The sequence below is a fragment of the Panulirus ornatus genome, chromosome 52, assembly GCF_036320965.1.
Source record: "Panulirus ornatus isolate Po-2019 chromosome 52, ASM3632096v1, whole genome shotgun sequence".
In the NCBI taxonomy this organism is placed as follows: Eukaryota; Metazoa; Arthropoda; class Malacostraca; order Decapoda; family Palinuridae; genus Panulirus; species Panulirus ornatus.
In genome coordinates this window covers 6252415-6264359 of record NC_092275.1, presented here as the reverse complement: position 1 = coordinate 6264359, position 11945 = coordinate 6252415, and the positions used below count along the sequence as shown (strand labels likewise).

The following is an 11945-nucleotide window of genomic DNA, read 5'->3' as shown; positions in this document are numbered from 1 at the left end:
GCGTAACGTTTAGGGAGAAATTCCTGTCTGCAGCCATCATCTTCATCCCCCCATCCTCCACCCCCAGCTGTACCACTGCCTGACCCAGGCCTGGGCCGGCAGGTGGTGACCCTGACCCAGGCCTGGGGCGGCAGGTGGTGACCCTGACCCAGGCCTGGGCCGGCAGGTGGTGACCCTGACCCAGGCCTTGGGCGGCAGGTGGTGACCCTGACCCAGGCCTGGGGTGGCAGGTGGTGACCCTGACCCAGGCCTGGCGCGGCAGGTGGTGACCCTGACCCAGGCCTGGGGCGGCAGGTGGTGACCCTGACCCAGGCCTGGGCCGGCAGGTGGTGACCCTGACCCAAGCCTGGGGTGGCAGGTGGTGACCCTGACCCAGGCCTGGGCCGTCAGGTGGTGACCCTGACCCAGGCCTGAGGCGGCAGGTGGTGACCTTGACCCAGGCCTGGGGCGGCAGGTGGTGACCCTGACCCAGGCCTGGGGCGGCAGGTGGTGACCCTGACCCAGGCCTGAGGTGGCAGGTGGTGACCCTGACCCAGGCCTGAGGCGGCAGGTGGTGACCCTGACCCAGGCCTGGGCCGTCAGGTGGTGACCCTGACCCAGGCCTGGGCCGTCAGGTGGTGACCTTGACCCTGAGTATCATGGAATGCATAAAACCTGTTCTATCCTTCACCTTCCAGTGTGTGTGTGTGTGTGTGTGTGTGTGTGTGTGTGTGTGTGTGCTGAGGCGCTAATAAGGAAACTGGAAATGCGTCAGTAGCGGGTTGGCGCGTAGGACTGGAGACCTCACACACCCTCTATTAGAAGGGGGGTGAAGGCAACACAGGCAGGGGTTGTGGGCCTTATCCTTGACCTGTCTTCTGACCTCACCCTCCTCATCTTAGGATAGCCTTAGGTCACAACTGCGTACGTCAGCACTTGGAATTCCCGACCCGTGTTTTGTGTTTGTTTTGCTACCGTATTCCCCCCAGGTGTCTTACTGGGTCGTCTATAGACTCTAAGAGCCTTCGAATCCCATATAGAATTTAGCAAAAGGTTCAGGGAACCTCATAGTGGCTTAGGATAGGATCATGGGGTAAGAGTAGATGCCTTCACTCATTATAAGGTGTGGGGTTTTAAGGTTCCTCATGCTAGCGGGGTGTGGTGGGATGCAGGTGGGCACAGAGGTGGTGGGTGAGGAGCCACGTGGTGGGTGAGGCGCCACGTGGTGGGTTAGGAACCACGTGGTGGGTAAGGAACCACGTGGTGGGAAAGGAATCACGTGTTAGGTAAAGAGCCACGTGGTGGGTGAAGAACCACGTGGTGGGTGAGGAACCACATGGTGGGTGAGGAGCCACGTGGTGGCCAAGGAACCACGTGGTGGGTGAGGAACCACATGGTGGGTGAGGAGCCACGTGGTGGCCAAGGAACCACGTGGAGGGTGAGGAACCACGTAGTTTGTGAGGAGCCACGTGGTGGGTGAGGAACCACGTGGTAGGGTGAGGAGCCACGTAGTTTGTGAGGATCCACGTGGTGAGCGACGCACCCACCACACAGCAACGTGACACCGCCGGCACAAAGACAATATCACGTATGTAAACTGGTTTGTGGAACAAGTTCTTGAGATCTGACACATGTGTACATTACTCCTCTGTACACTGACGGGGCGGACGACGAAGGCCCTGTGGGCTCAGAGGGAGAGATGTTGATACGGAAAACCTGACGAAGGGTATACGAGAATGATGCACCAGAAATGTTATGCTGTATCTGTAGCTGGACGGGTGAGAGGAGCACATCGCTTCGTCTCCTGTCACCTGGTGAAGCTGGACGGGTGACAGGACCACATCGCTTCGTCTCCTGTCACCTGGTGGAGCTGGACGGGTGACAGGTCCACATCGCTTCGTCTCCTGTCACCTGGTGAAGCTGGACGGGTGACAGGACCACGTCGCTTCGTCTCCTGTCACCTGGTGGAGCTGGACGGGTGAGAGGACCACATCGCTTCGTCTCCTGTCACCTGGTGAAGCTGGACGAGTGACAGGACCACGTCGCTTCGTCTCCTGTCACCTGGTGAAGCTGGACGAGTGACAGGACCACACCGCTTCGTCTTTCCTCATATGGTAAAGCTAGACGGGTGTCAGGACGGCAGGTAAATTGGCCAATTTACCGGCAATTGTTTGACTGGCCGTAAACAAAGGGTAGTGGTTACCGGTTTGTCGTCAGAATGGTTAGGCGGGACAAATGGTGTACCACAAGGGATCATGATTAAGAAGAGTCGCTGAAAATAGCACCATAGGTACTTTAGAAATAGTCGCTAAGTTCATCACTCTTCCACGACTGACATTATTTCTATTCCCCAAAATTTAAGTTTATATTGTTTTACTCTTACAACACACATCACTTGTGTTTCTTATCTCTTCGTTTCTGTTACAGTATATGAAATATCAACGCAAGGAAGGAGACTGGATATTGTCTTTCTGTTCTTTGGGGAACCATTGATGCATTGAAGCAAATACTTCTCATTAGAAAAAGTAGCAAGAAGCAAGATTGGACAAAGGAGTCTCTATCAAAATATCCAAATTAGCAGCAAAGGGAAACATGTCTAATGAAGATGTACCCCAGAGACCAGTGTTAACTAGAGAAGTGAAAGAGGCAGTCAAATGCTTCTCAGACGACACCAGACTCGGTATGATGATAGGATCAAAAGACAAAGATAACATGCAAAGAGACTTGGATATGCTTTATCAGTGGACAGAACCTAATGGTAATAAGTAAAGATATAAGAAAAACCGGGAATTAGACGGGTGGCCCTACGAACGTAAAGTACCATCCCTGTGTGCACAAATAGGTGTGATAGAAAAAAAAAACCCATTCATTTCACACTTTATACACAAAGCCACCTGAATTTACTCTTTGAAGTAATATACGAGAAGCTTAGAAGATTTTTGAAGCCATCAAAAGTTTGCGTTCGGCCGCTGGGAGCGGGCGACGGCAACCACGCTGATAATGACGTATGATGATGACGTATTTCGTATGCGTTTCGGCACACAGAAGGTGGTAGTAATACGAACAAATAGTATGGCGTAAATGTTGGCGATATAACTGCGTCCATGACGGAAGTTGGCTCATCCAATTAGAACAGAACATGGTATGGCTTCGCCGCAAAGTTTCGTCACAGCAAATGAATAAGCCACAAAGCAGATAATATGGTTTGTATGTGATTAACTCGACACGAATGATTGTCTAACTCGCTCATGAACAGACACGTGTTAAAACTTTGCAAATTTACACAGTTGTCTTACATGAGAATGTGTCCAGATACTGAGAAAGACAAGTTTAGCACTCTTGATGTTATCAAACGTACGATAAAAAAAATACATTGGCGCTCCTGTAAACGAAAGTATATATGTATAGCTTGGCAATAATATCTTCCCGGGTGCATTTTGAAAGCAGAGAGAGAAAGAGGAATAGATGAAAAAAATTCCTCCACTTTAAAGACTGCCAGAAATTTCGTTGTACGCTTCCTGAATATATTGCGACTTAGACATGGGAGGTTAACAACACTTACGTAATGACACCTACTCGACTGGTAAAATGATGGTGTGTTTACATGCTAAATGAGGGACTTACGTTTGGTACAGAATGAAAGAAGTTGGTCGTTACAACAACGACTTATACCCAGACAAGTTCAGAATCAACTGAAACAAATCACTGATAAAGCAGTGCGATATTTCCTCTACTATAGAGGATTTAACAAACTGACTCATCCAGTCCGGAGGGTGTATAATGATATATCCCACAGCTCAGCAAATGAGTTGTTAGGTTGTGTTCACCCGTCACGCCACTTGGCCATGAAACATGAACGTGTATTGTTAACAAAACAACCCTGTACATTTTCATGACACAGTAGCAGCAGCAACACTACTTCATGTTTGAACAGATTACGAAGGTCTTATCTCTCATGAATGTCATTATCTTTTCGTGTTTTGCTACAGTTGCCTATCGTGTGATAACCAGTGTCATACCACACGCTCGTGCTTTCACCCGACGTGTGAGTGAGTCAGCTGGCCATCAGTGAGGCGTACCGCCAGCATAACCCCGCCCCTAGCTTGGTGTTCCTCATAACTCTAGTGGGTACTACTGTCTTCCTCGTCCACAGTGGAACTATTTGTGGCGTAGAAATCGAAAATCTTTTTTTGTGAGACATCGCCATGTACCTCTGAATCGGTGGTGGCTCATTAATACGTTACCTACGTACGAAAAAAAAATGATCCACTCGTTTCTTGAACATATTTTCCAGTGGTTACAAACTATACGTGTTAGCGAGACGGGTTTGTGGTGTAGAATAATTTCCATTCCAAGGGCCTTCGTTATGGACAACTTTCCTTCTCTTTCTTCGAGCCAGTACCTGAAAATAGTGTCACCTGAACACGGTTTCTGAACATGTTTTGAGCATTCCAGAATTTGGTGATCTTTCAATGTCTACATTGATCGTGAAATTGATTTTATTTGTCTGTTCGTTTCATTGTAGTAATCTAATTCTCTTTAAGTCGTTAGAAAATTGTCAGGTTACACTGTGTCCTGCATCTCAACCATTCTACAATTGTAATAATTCTGATAATTCTTGTTGAAGTGTTCTCTCGTTTCTACTATAAAACGCACTCGTATTCTCTCGCAGATCCTTCATTGAGTCCATAATTCTACTCTCAGGCTTTGGAATTTGGCTCTCTGGCCTGTGTCATGAAGAACACAGAAAAAAATGAATAAATCAATCGATGAATTAGTAACTATACTTTGATATATACATACATATAAGTGTTATAGTGTCAGGATCCTTCTCACTCTAAAAGAGGCCATCATTTCCCTGCTCCTATATGGCTTTTCGTCTTTAATTGGATGATCAGGAAGGGAAAGAGGAAGGAGTACGATAGACTTAGTCACAAATTTGCATCTATCTCCTTTGCCTGCTGGCATAAAACCGTCCCTTCCCTTATTTCACTTCCTCCCTTTTCTCTTCTTAACCACCCAATTAGAATCAAAAATAGCCTCTACACGGAGACAGAGAAATAATGGACTTCTTTGAAGTACGTTGATATATATGCATTGCCACTTTACTGTCTTTTGATCAATTTATTCGTCCTTACGGAACAGAAATATAGTCAACAGGGACGAAGGTGCGAGAGATGACTTAAGTGTCCACTGGGAGAAGAGAACAGTTGAGCAAAGGAAAGTAGCAAGTTGATGTACATAGAATGTTAGAAATGTAGGAGACACTGCAACCAGATAACTTTCGAAGGTTATAAGAAAGGTAAAACACTATAAGGTAAAGTATGTATCCATATATGTTGTTCAATGCTTTCCATGTCGAATATCTTTATGTTGTAACTTCAGCATACGTGATTTAAAGGTTAAGTGTGTAGATGTTGGTGTGGAGGCAGGTAAAGATGGGGAGCCGATCATGGCCATCACCAGGTATGATTTTGTCTTTCCGGAAAATGTCAAGACCTGTACAGACTGGCTAGGGCTGCTCTTTCTTGTGCAATTCTTTGATTTAGAATCTTCTATGATCGTGCCTCGTGTTGTCCTTCGAGTATGGCCCAGAATTTGACGCTCTTGTGCATGATTTTGTTTCCTCTGTGGCTATGGCGACATGGCGCTTTGTTTTCTTCGACTTAGTTCTACAACAAAGAATTTGTTTTTGTTTTTCTTGTTCAGTTATAGATAAATCTACTGAGTCTGGATCAGGGACGGATCAGGCTGGTGGGTGACCTGGCGCAACCATGGTAGGGACAGAGTACCTCCAGAAACCAACAAAAATCTTCATTCAGGACACCTGCCCATATCTTAGGTATTGTATGGGTTATTACCCGTCTCGCAGATAATCAATTTAAGTGAGATGATATCTATGATTACCCAAAGAAGCACAATGAACTACCAGAACTGGTACTAACACAGTTACGGCCACTGTAACAAGTTGTACATTATCTCTGTCTCACTCATGACTCTCACACCTGATAACTCTCTCTCAAAAATGTGGTCGACATTTTCAGATTGGCCCTGGGGCACATACCCGGGGGTCGAGTGTTAATCGGGCATCTGGTCACATTCCATAAGTGGGTGTGTATGGCGACTGTGTTGTTAGAGGGTATATTATCTGATTGAAGGACCGATCGATTGGTTTTTGTGGGATCTGTACAGCGTTAGAACCTAATGTTTATTCTGCACCATTTAGTATGCGTGGTGTCGTCTCCTTAAGATATCCATATTCATGCTCCCACTGGAGGGGGAATGATTTCTACGAAATAAGCGTTGGTGACAGGAAGCTGCCTTTGGGAACCCCGCTTCGCCGAGAAAATTTTGGTGACGTTGCAAAGTTCATGGTGATCGCTGCAGTAAGCTGGCCGAGGAAAATACATTATAGTGTTACAGTGATATCTGGCATTCGTCACGGTAATTATTTACACAGTTGAAGGCTTTGCTTATTCCTGTTTTTTGTATGGCTGTGCGTTTGATTCTTAGTCCTCTAGTTCATGTGCTTTTGTGTCGTGATCGCAATTGGTCCAGTTGTACTTCAATCCTTCTGGAGGCCGTATTGATTCTGGTTATCTAGGCGTGCAGTCTCGAATCTGCAGGAACCCCAGGGTTTAAAAAGGGATCCTGTGAATCCATAATGAGGGTTAAATGATATATTGTATATAAGCTTGTGGGGTTCCATTTCTTAACCCTTCCCTTGTCGTGAATTCTGAAGCTTGATAATGGCATCAAGGGCACCGTGCACAACTCATCCATCTAAACGCGCCCATACACTCGGACACACCCTCGACCTGTGCCAGTGCTGGCACTCCGAGAACCGGCTGTCATTGACAAGAGGCAATGGCAGGCTTGGGCTTAACAAATCTTTACACACGCATAACGCTCTCTTTATTTCCTTTTTCATAAGCCTGGGCGTTGTGTATACATTACCTAGATCCTAGTCATTACAAAGAAAAAAAGTGGTATTGGTTCTCAATCAGCCCTATGTTACTTACATGTAGATCCTGTATTTTCCTCGTAGTGGTAGGGTCATTTATTCTCCTGGTTGTAGTAGTTCCTTGTATTTTTCCACTCTAAGACTGTGGTCATAGCTAAGTCTCATTTTAGTGTGTAGTGACTTCACCACTCATTTAACTGGGTAGTAGACCAGAAATGGACTTGTCTTGGTCTCTTTCTAGGTTGTCACAACCTTGAATATTTATTTCTGTCCCAATTTTTCTTGAATATCTATTTTCGCACCGGTGTTAGGATCAGACCTGAAGCATTTGAAATAAATCAATCTGAAAGCATGTCTTTTTTATTTTGTTTTCCTATGTAAGATAAGTTTTCTAAGCCTTAGAGAAATGATGGAGGACAAGTCAGACGAAGAGGTCATTTGTGTATCACAGTCGCAACACTAGCGCGATGTCGCATTCGTTGCTGTTTGGCTGGTCTAATTATAACTCTACATCTATTTACATGATGTTTACAGAACGCCATTATATATAACAACTTATTTCTCTATGTATTTGTAACAGGCACTTATTCTGTTGTTCTACAAACCCGAGAGATGTTTAATATCTGCATTATCAACCTTAGAATTCGTGAAATAATAATACATGAGCAAATGCGTAGGAGTGTCCGCAGTAGTGAAATAATTACGTAAGGCTCAGATAACAGAAGCAGAAAGGTATTACGAGGACTGTCATACCATTGTGTAATACCCAAGTATTTGATTTTCTGAATGTCAAGTGAGTGGACTGTAGGGAGCCTGATGAACCAACGGGAACCTCCATAATGGCCATCGTAATGTATTCCCGGGCGTGTAGTGCTCTTGGCCAGTCGGGCAGGGGCGAGCGAGGAGGGTTCGATCCCCCTCACAGATGGCCTTCCAGACCCTGTACTGCCTCACTGTAAACAAGGCACAGGGGTACTAAACGTCTCGAAGTTACTATCTCGACCAGGAAAGCTGTATGATTTCATTGGGTTGGTATATATGAGGTGGATGTGTGAGTATCATGTCCCGTGTGTATGTCTACAGTGGGTGTACAGTGGGGACAAGCGTTCTATTGGACCTTGACGGTAATAATGGTGACTAATATCTTGTTGTGTGGGCGAGGGTTAGAGGTGTACAGCAAGCTTGGACCTCATACATCATTGGATGTTAAGTATACGAATTATATATTTATATATCATCCACCTCAGGTGGAAGACAGTTGACTGGGGAAAGAGTTGACCTCATATTTTTGCCAACTTTTCCTACCGACATTAAAGCATATGTCTTAATGACTCCAAGTTGCCCATGCCAAAAATGACCAAGTAACTTTAATTAATCAGGCTATTTTAATGATCTGTGGGATTTTGTATGGAAGTATTCTGATATTATAGAGCAACTTCTGTGTATGGTTGTGACTTGAGGGAGACTACAGGCACACATACTCTTAAGAGGATATGATTCAGTATGGGGGGAAAGGAAGGTGTTAGTAGATATATATGAACTGATTCTTCATAGAACAGTTGTCACTGTAGGGAGAAGACTTGCATATAATGACACCTGTAACTTTACTAGTATATTTCACATATTTTTTTCATGTTGAATTTGGAAAATGTGAATAACGGAACTTCAGTCTCAATTGTGGTATTTCAAATGCGCATTCTTGAAATGTTCTTAGGGTAAATTGAAAAGATGCCAGTCATCACACTGGAAAGTAAATGCCAGTGGTCAAAGTACCTGAATGCTTATAGTCCACAGAGATGTTTGCTTCTACTTGCTATAGTGTTTCTGGAATGTGTGTTATTTAAAGAAAATTTATCTGTTTAGGTTGATTTTAGGGAACTTCGCACATTGAATGAATTTGTTCTGGAGTGTTAAAGTAGTTTAAAGAATACAGCAATAGTTGCGGAGTATAATTTGGAGCATTACTTTTTGCATGATGTTACGTAAGGTGATGATACAGGTTATTCATAAATTAGTGAAAGATTTGAGTTGATTAATTGAATTTGAAGTAATACACATGCTGAATACTTGCAGAACTTTTATAGATCTCATGGAGTGGCTGAAATGGTAATAAAAGTAAACCAACAGTAAATTTGTGTGAGTGTTGACATTTGGTGCCATTTTCACAGTGTCTAGTCGTGGATGTGACATATATTTTGGCTAGAATATTGAACAGGTAAATCATGGTTGTTAGGGAGGTTAGATAAGGTTAAATGGTTGTTTTGATATTTTACATTACCCATATTTACTTTATTAAATCCACATTTTCTATGATATGCCACTGTCAGCTTATTTGATAACTTTAAGACAAAATGTGTTCTGAATTATGTTCTGCAACTGTTACTATCTTCTCTGGACACTACAATGTAATATAATCACTCATCAAAAGCATATAGTAATGTGGATCTAAAATTTAACTTTACTTTTATTGATAGTTTGAAAAGCATATCATATTTTGACATGCACTTTTAAGTGTGGGTTAATGTTTTACTTTAGATTTGCTTATTTAGTAACTGTGGAATCTGATGGAATTTTTTTATTTTCCCCTTTTCTGTATAGACCTCCCCACTGTTGACAGTTAGTATCACAAGATGGAAAACTTCACCCAACTCATGTTCCTGCAGTATGAATTATTCTCCACAATATGTTGTACCACTCTGCGAGACAATGTTACCTTACACATTTGATAAAGAGGCAGGGTAAAATGAAATGTAATTTCCTTTGCAAAAGCAAATTTAAGGCCTCTTCTTTGTTTATATATTAAAACTGAAAAATTTCTTATTCAATGTTATACACTTACTTGAATATATAAACAAACTGCAGGAAATAACTTGTAAGCCTGTAGGGCATTGTAAATGAGGGAAAATATTGGTTAAATCATACTTAATCTTCAGAACTTTGAAAACTTCCCTTTAATTTTTCTTAGGGTAACTTATGCCATAAATTCCATTACTTAAGCAATTAATAGTAATTTTTATGGTCTTTTTTGTGTTCTCTTTCCATAAGCTTGGTACAGGTATGTGCAGTGAAAGTAGTTGCAGTCAGTTTTGGTCAACCTCAAATGAAATTTTATGAACATATTTATATTACTTAAATATAAGTTCAAAATCTAAGAAAGTAATATGGGTTAAGATATGATTTCATTTATTTGGAGATAAGAACTATCAAACCAGTTTTACTATTAATGTACACATGGATACACATATGTACACAATGTCTGTGGAAGGACACCACAGAATTGACATTTTTTCAAAGAAATGTGAAAATAAGGTAAATATGACCCTCGAAAGTCAGGTAAAATAGATTGACATTAGCTCCCCATATTAAAACTTTAGAAGTAAGGTGACAGACTCGCCAAACATTCTAAAGGCAGTGTCTCATCACTCATAGGAAGTGGATAGGTAAACTATACTGAGGTTATTTGATCAAAATTGTTGATTGAAATTGGACATGTTCATTGGCCACTGATAAAATCCTAAAAATGTTTAACGTTGTCCATGATCTTGGTATTGGAGTATGCATAGAAGTGTTCAGATCCCTGAAAATTGAAAGCTTGTATGGTTTAAAGCATCTTTAGGCTCAATCTTACACCCAATCCAAAAAGTGAACTCGTTTTCACTGCTGAAAGGACTGAAATATTTGATTGTTATCCAGAGCTCCTTAAACCTCATAATTTGAGATTAGAAAATGCCAAATTGAGAGTAGTTTAGACTTGAACTCAGTGCAGGAATTTGGTTTTGCTTGGTCAACTCAATTCATTTGGTTTCCTTCTTGGAAGGTTCCTGATATGAAGCTTTGTAGGGGATGGATAAGAATACCAAATGCAACATTGCGTATCTAGTAACGAAATGTAAATTACTTCACCATGATACTATTGGCACAAACAGAACAAAGATATTCATTGATGGCTTGAAATATGACGAAGGTTTAGGCTTGGCTATAGTTATCGAAGAAGAATCTCGTAGCGCATAGCTACCAGGAGAATCTTATATATCTCATGTAGAATTTTATGATATTGTGGCTGCACTTAGATTAACTGGGAAATGTCCAAAATTTACTGTATGTTCTAATTCCCCAAGTGTGATCCAAGCCATATCATGCTATGCTGCAGTGCATCCCATAGTTCGAAAAGTCCAAGATTGGATTGTAAGAATCCAGTCGGAAGATACAGTGTGAATATTACTCATGTTCTGGACATGTTGATATCAATGGTAATGAAATTGTTGATGTAGAAGCTAAAGCAGCTATACGTAGCATTTTATAGATGCAAATTATACTGTACTTTACAGTGATTTTATGCAGTTAGCTTTCCAGACCATGGGTCAAGCATATAGGTTTGAATCCTAGTTGTGGCAGTTGGTCCACAGTATTTTTGGTTGTTCATCCATTGTTAGGAGTTGGTTGTTAAAATGGGTACTTGGTTTAAGCTGGGGAGTGGGTGAGGTATGAGATGCATTTAGGGAAGCAGTGATGGCTTGTAGAAAAGATGCATGTGGCATGAGAAAGGTGGGAGGTGGGCAGATTAGAAAGGGTAGTGAGTGGTGGGATGAAGAAATAAAGTTGTTAGTGAAAGAGAAAAAAGAGGCATTTGCACAAAACTTCCACGGAACAAGTGCAAATGACTGGGAGATGTATAAAAGAAAGCAGCAGGTCAAAAGAAAGGTGTAAGGGTTGAAAAGGAGGGCAGATGAGAGTTGGGGTGAGAGAGTACCATTAAACTTTAGGGAGCATAAAAAGATGTTTTAGAAGGAAGTAAATAATGTGTATGAGACAAGAGAACAAATGGGAACATTCGTGAAGGTGGCAAGTGGGGAAGTAATAACAGGGAGTGATGAAGTGAAAAGGAGATAGAGTAAGTATTTTGAAGGTTTGTTGAATATGTTTGATGATATAGTGGCAGATATTGAGTGTTTTGGTTGGGGGTGGTGTGTGAAGTGAGAGGGGTCAGAGAGAATGGTTTGGT

At 42.4% G+C, this 11945-nt stretch overlaps 1 protein-coding gene across 6 annotated transcripts in view; it reads left to right on the top strand.

Moving 5' to 3' along the window:
• Nucleotides 1–4034: 4034 nt before the first annotated feature.
• The window catches only part of LOC139765012 (protein zer-1 homolog), a 64334-nt gene continuing 56423 nt past the window's right edge, over nt 4035–11945 (top strand). Inside the window, exon 1 of one of the 6 annotated variants that reach the window (XM_071692077.1) lies at nt 4035–4103. Coding sequence is in view for 1 of the 6 variants with exons in the window: in XM_071692072.1 (XP_071548173.1) it covers nt 8017–8067 (51 nt within the window). In the remaining 5 variants the exon portion in view is untranslated. Of the gene's footprint in view, nt 4104–6277; nt 6424–7820; nt 8068–11945 lie in introns of those variants that run through there. The other 5 variants (XM_071692075.1, XM_071692074.1, XM_071692073.1 and 2 more) reach the window with 5 other exon arrangements.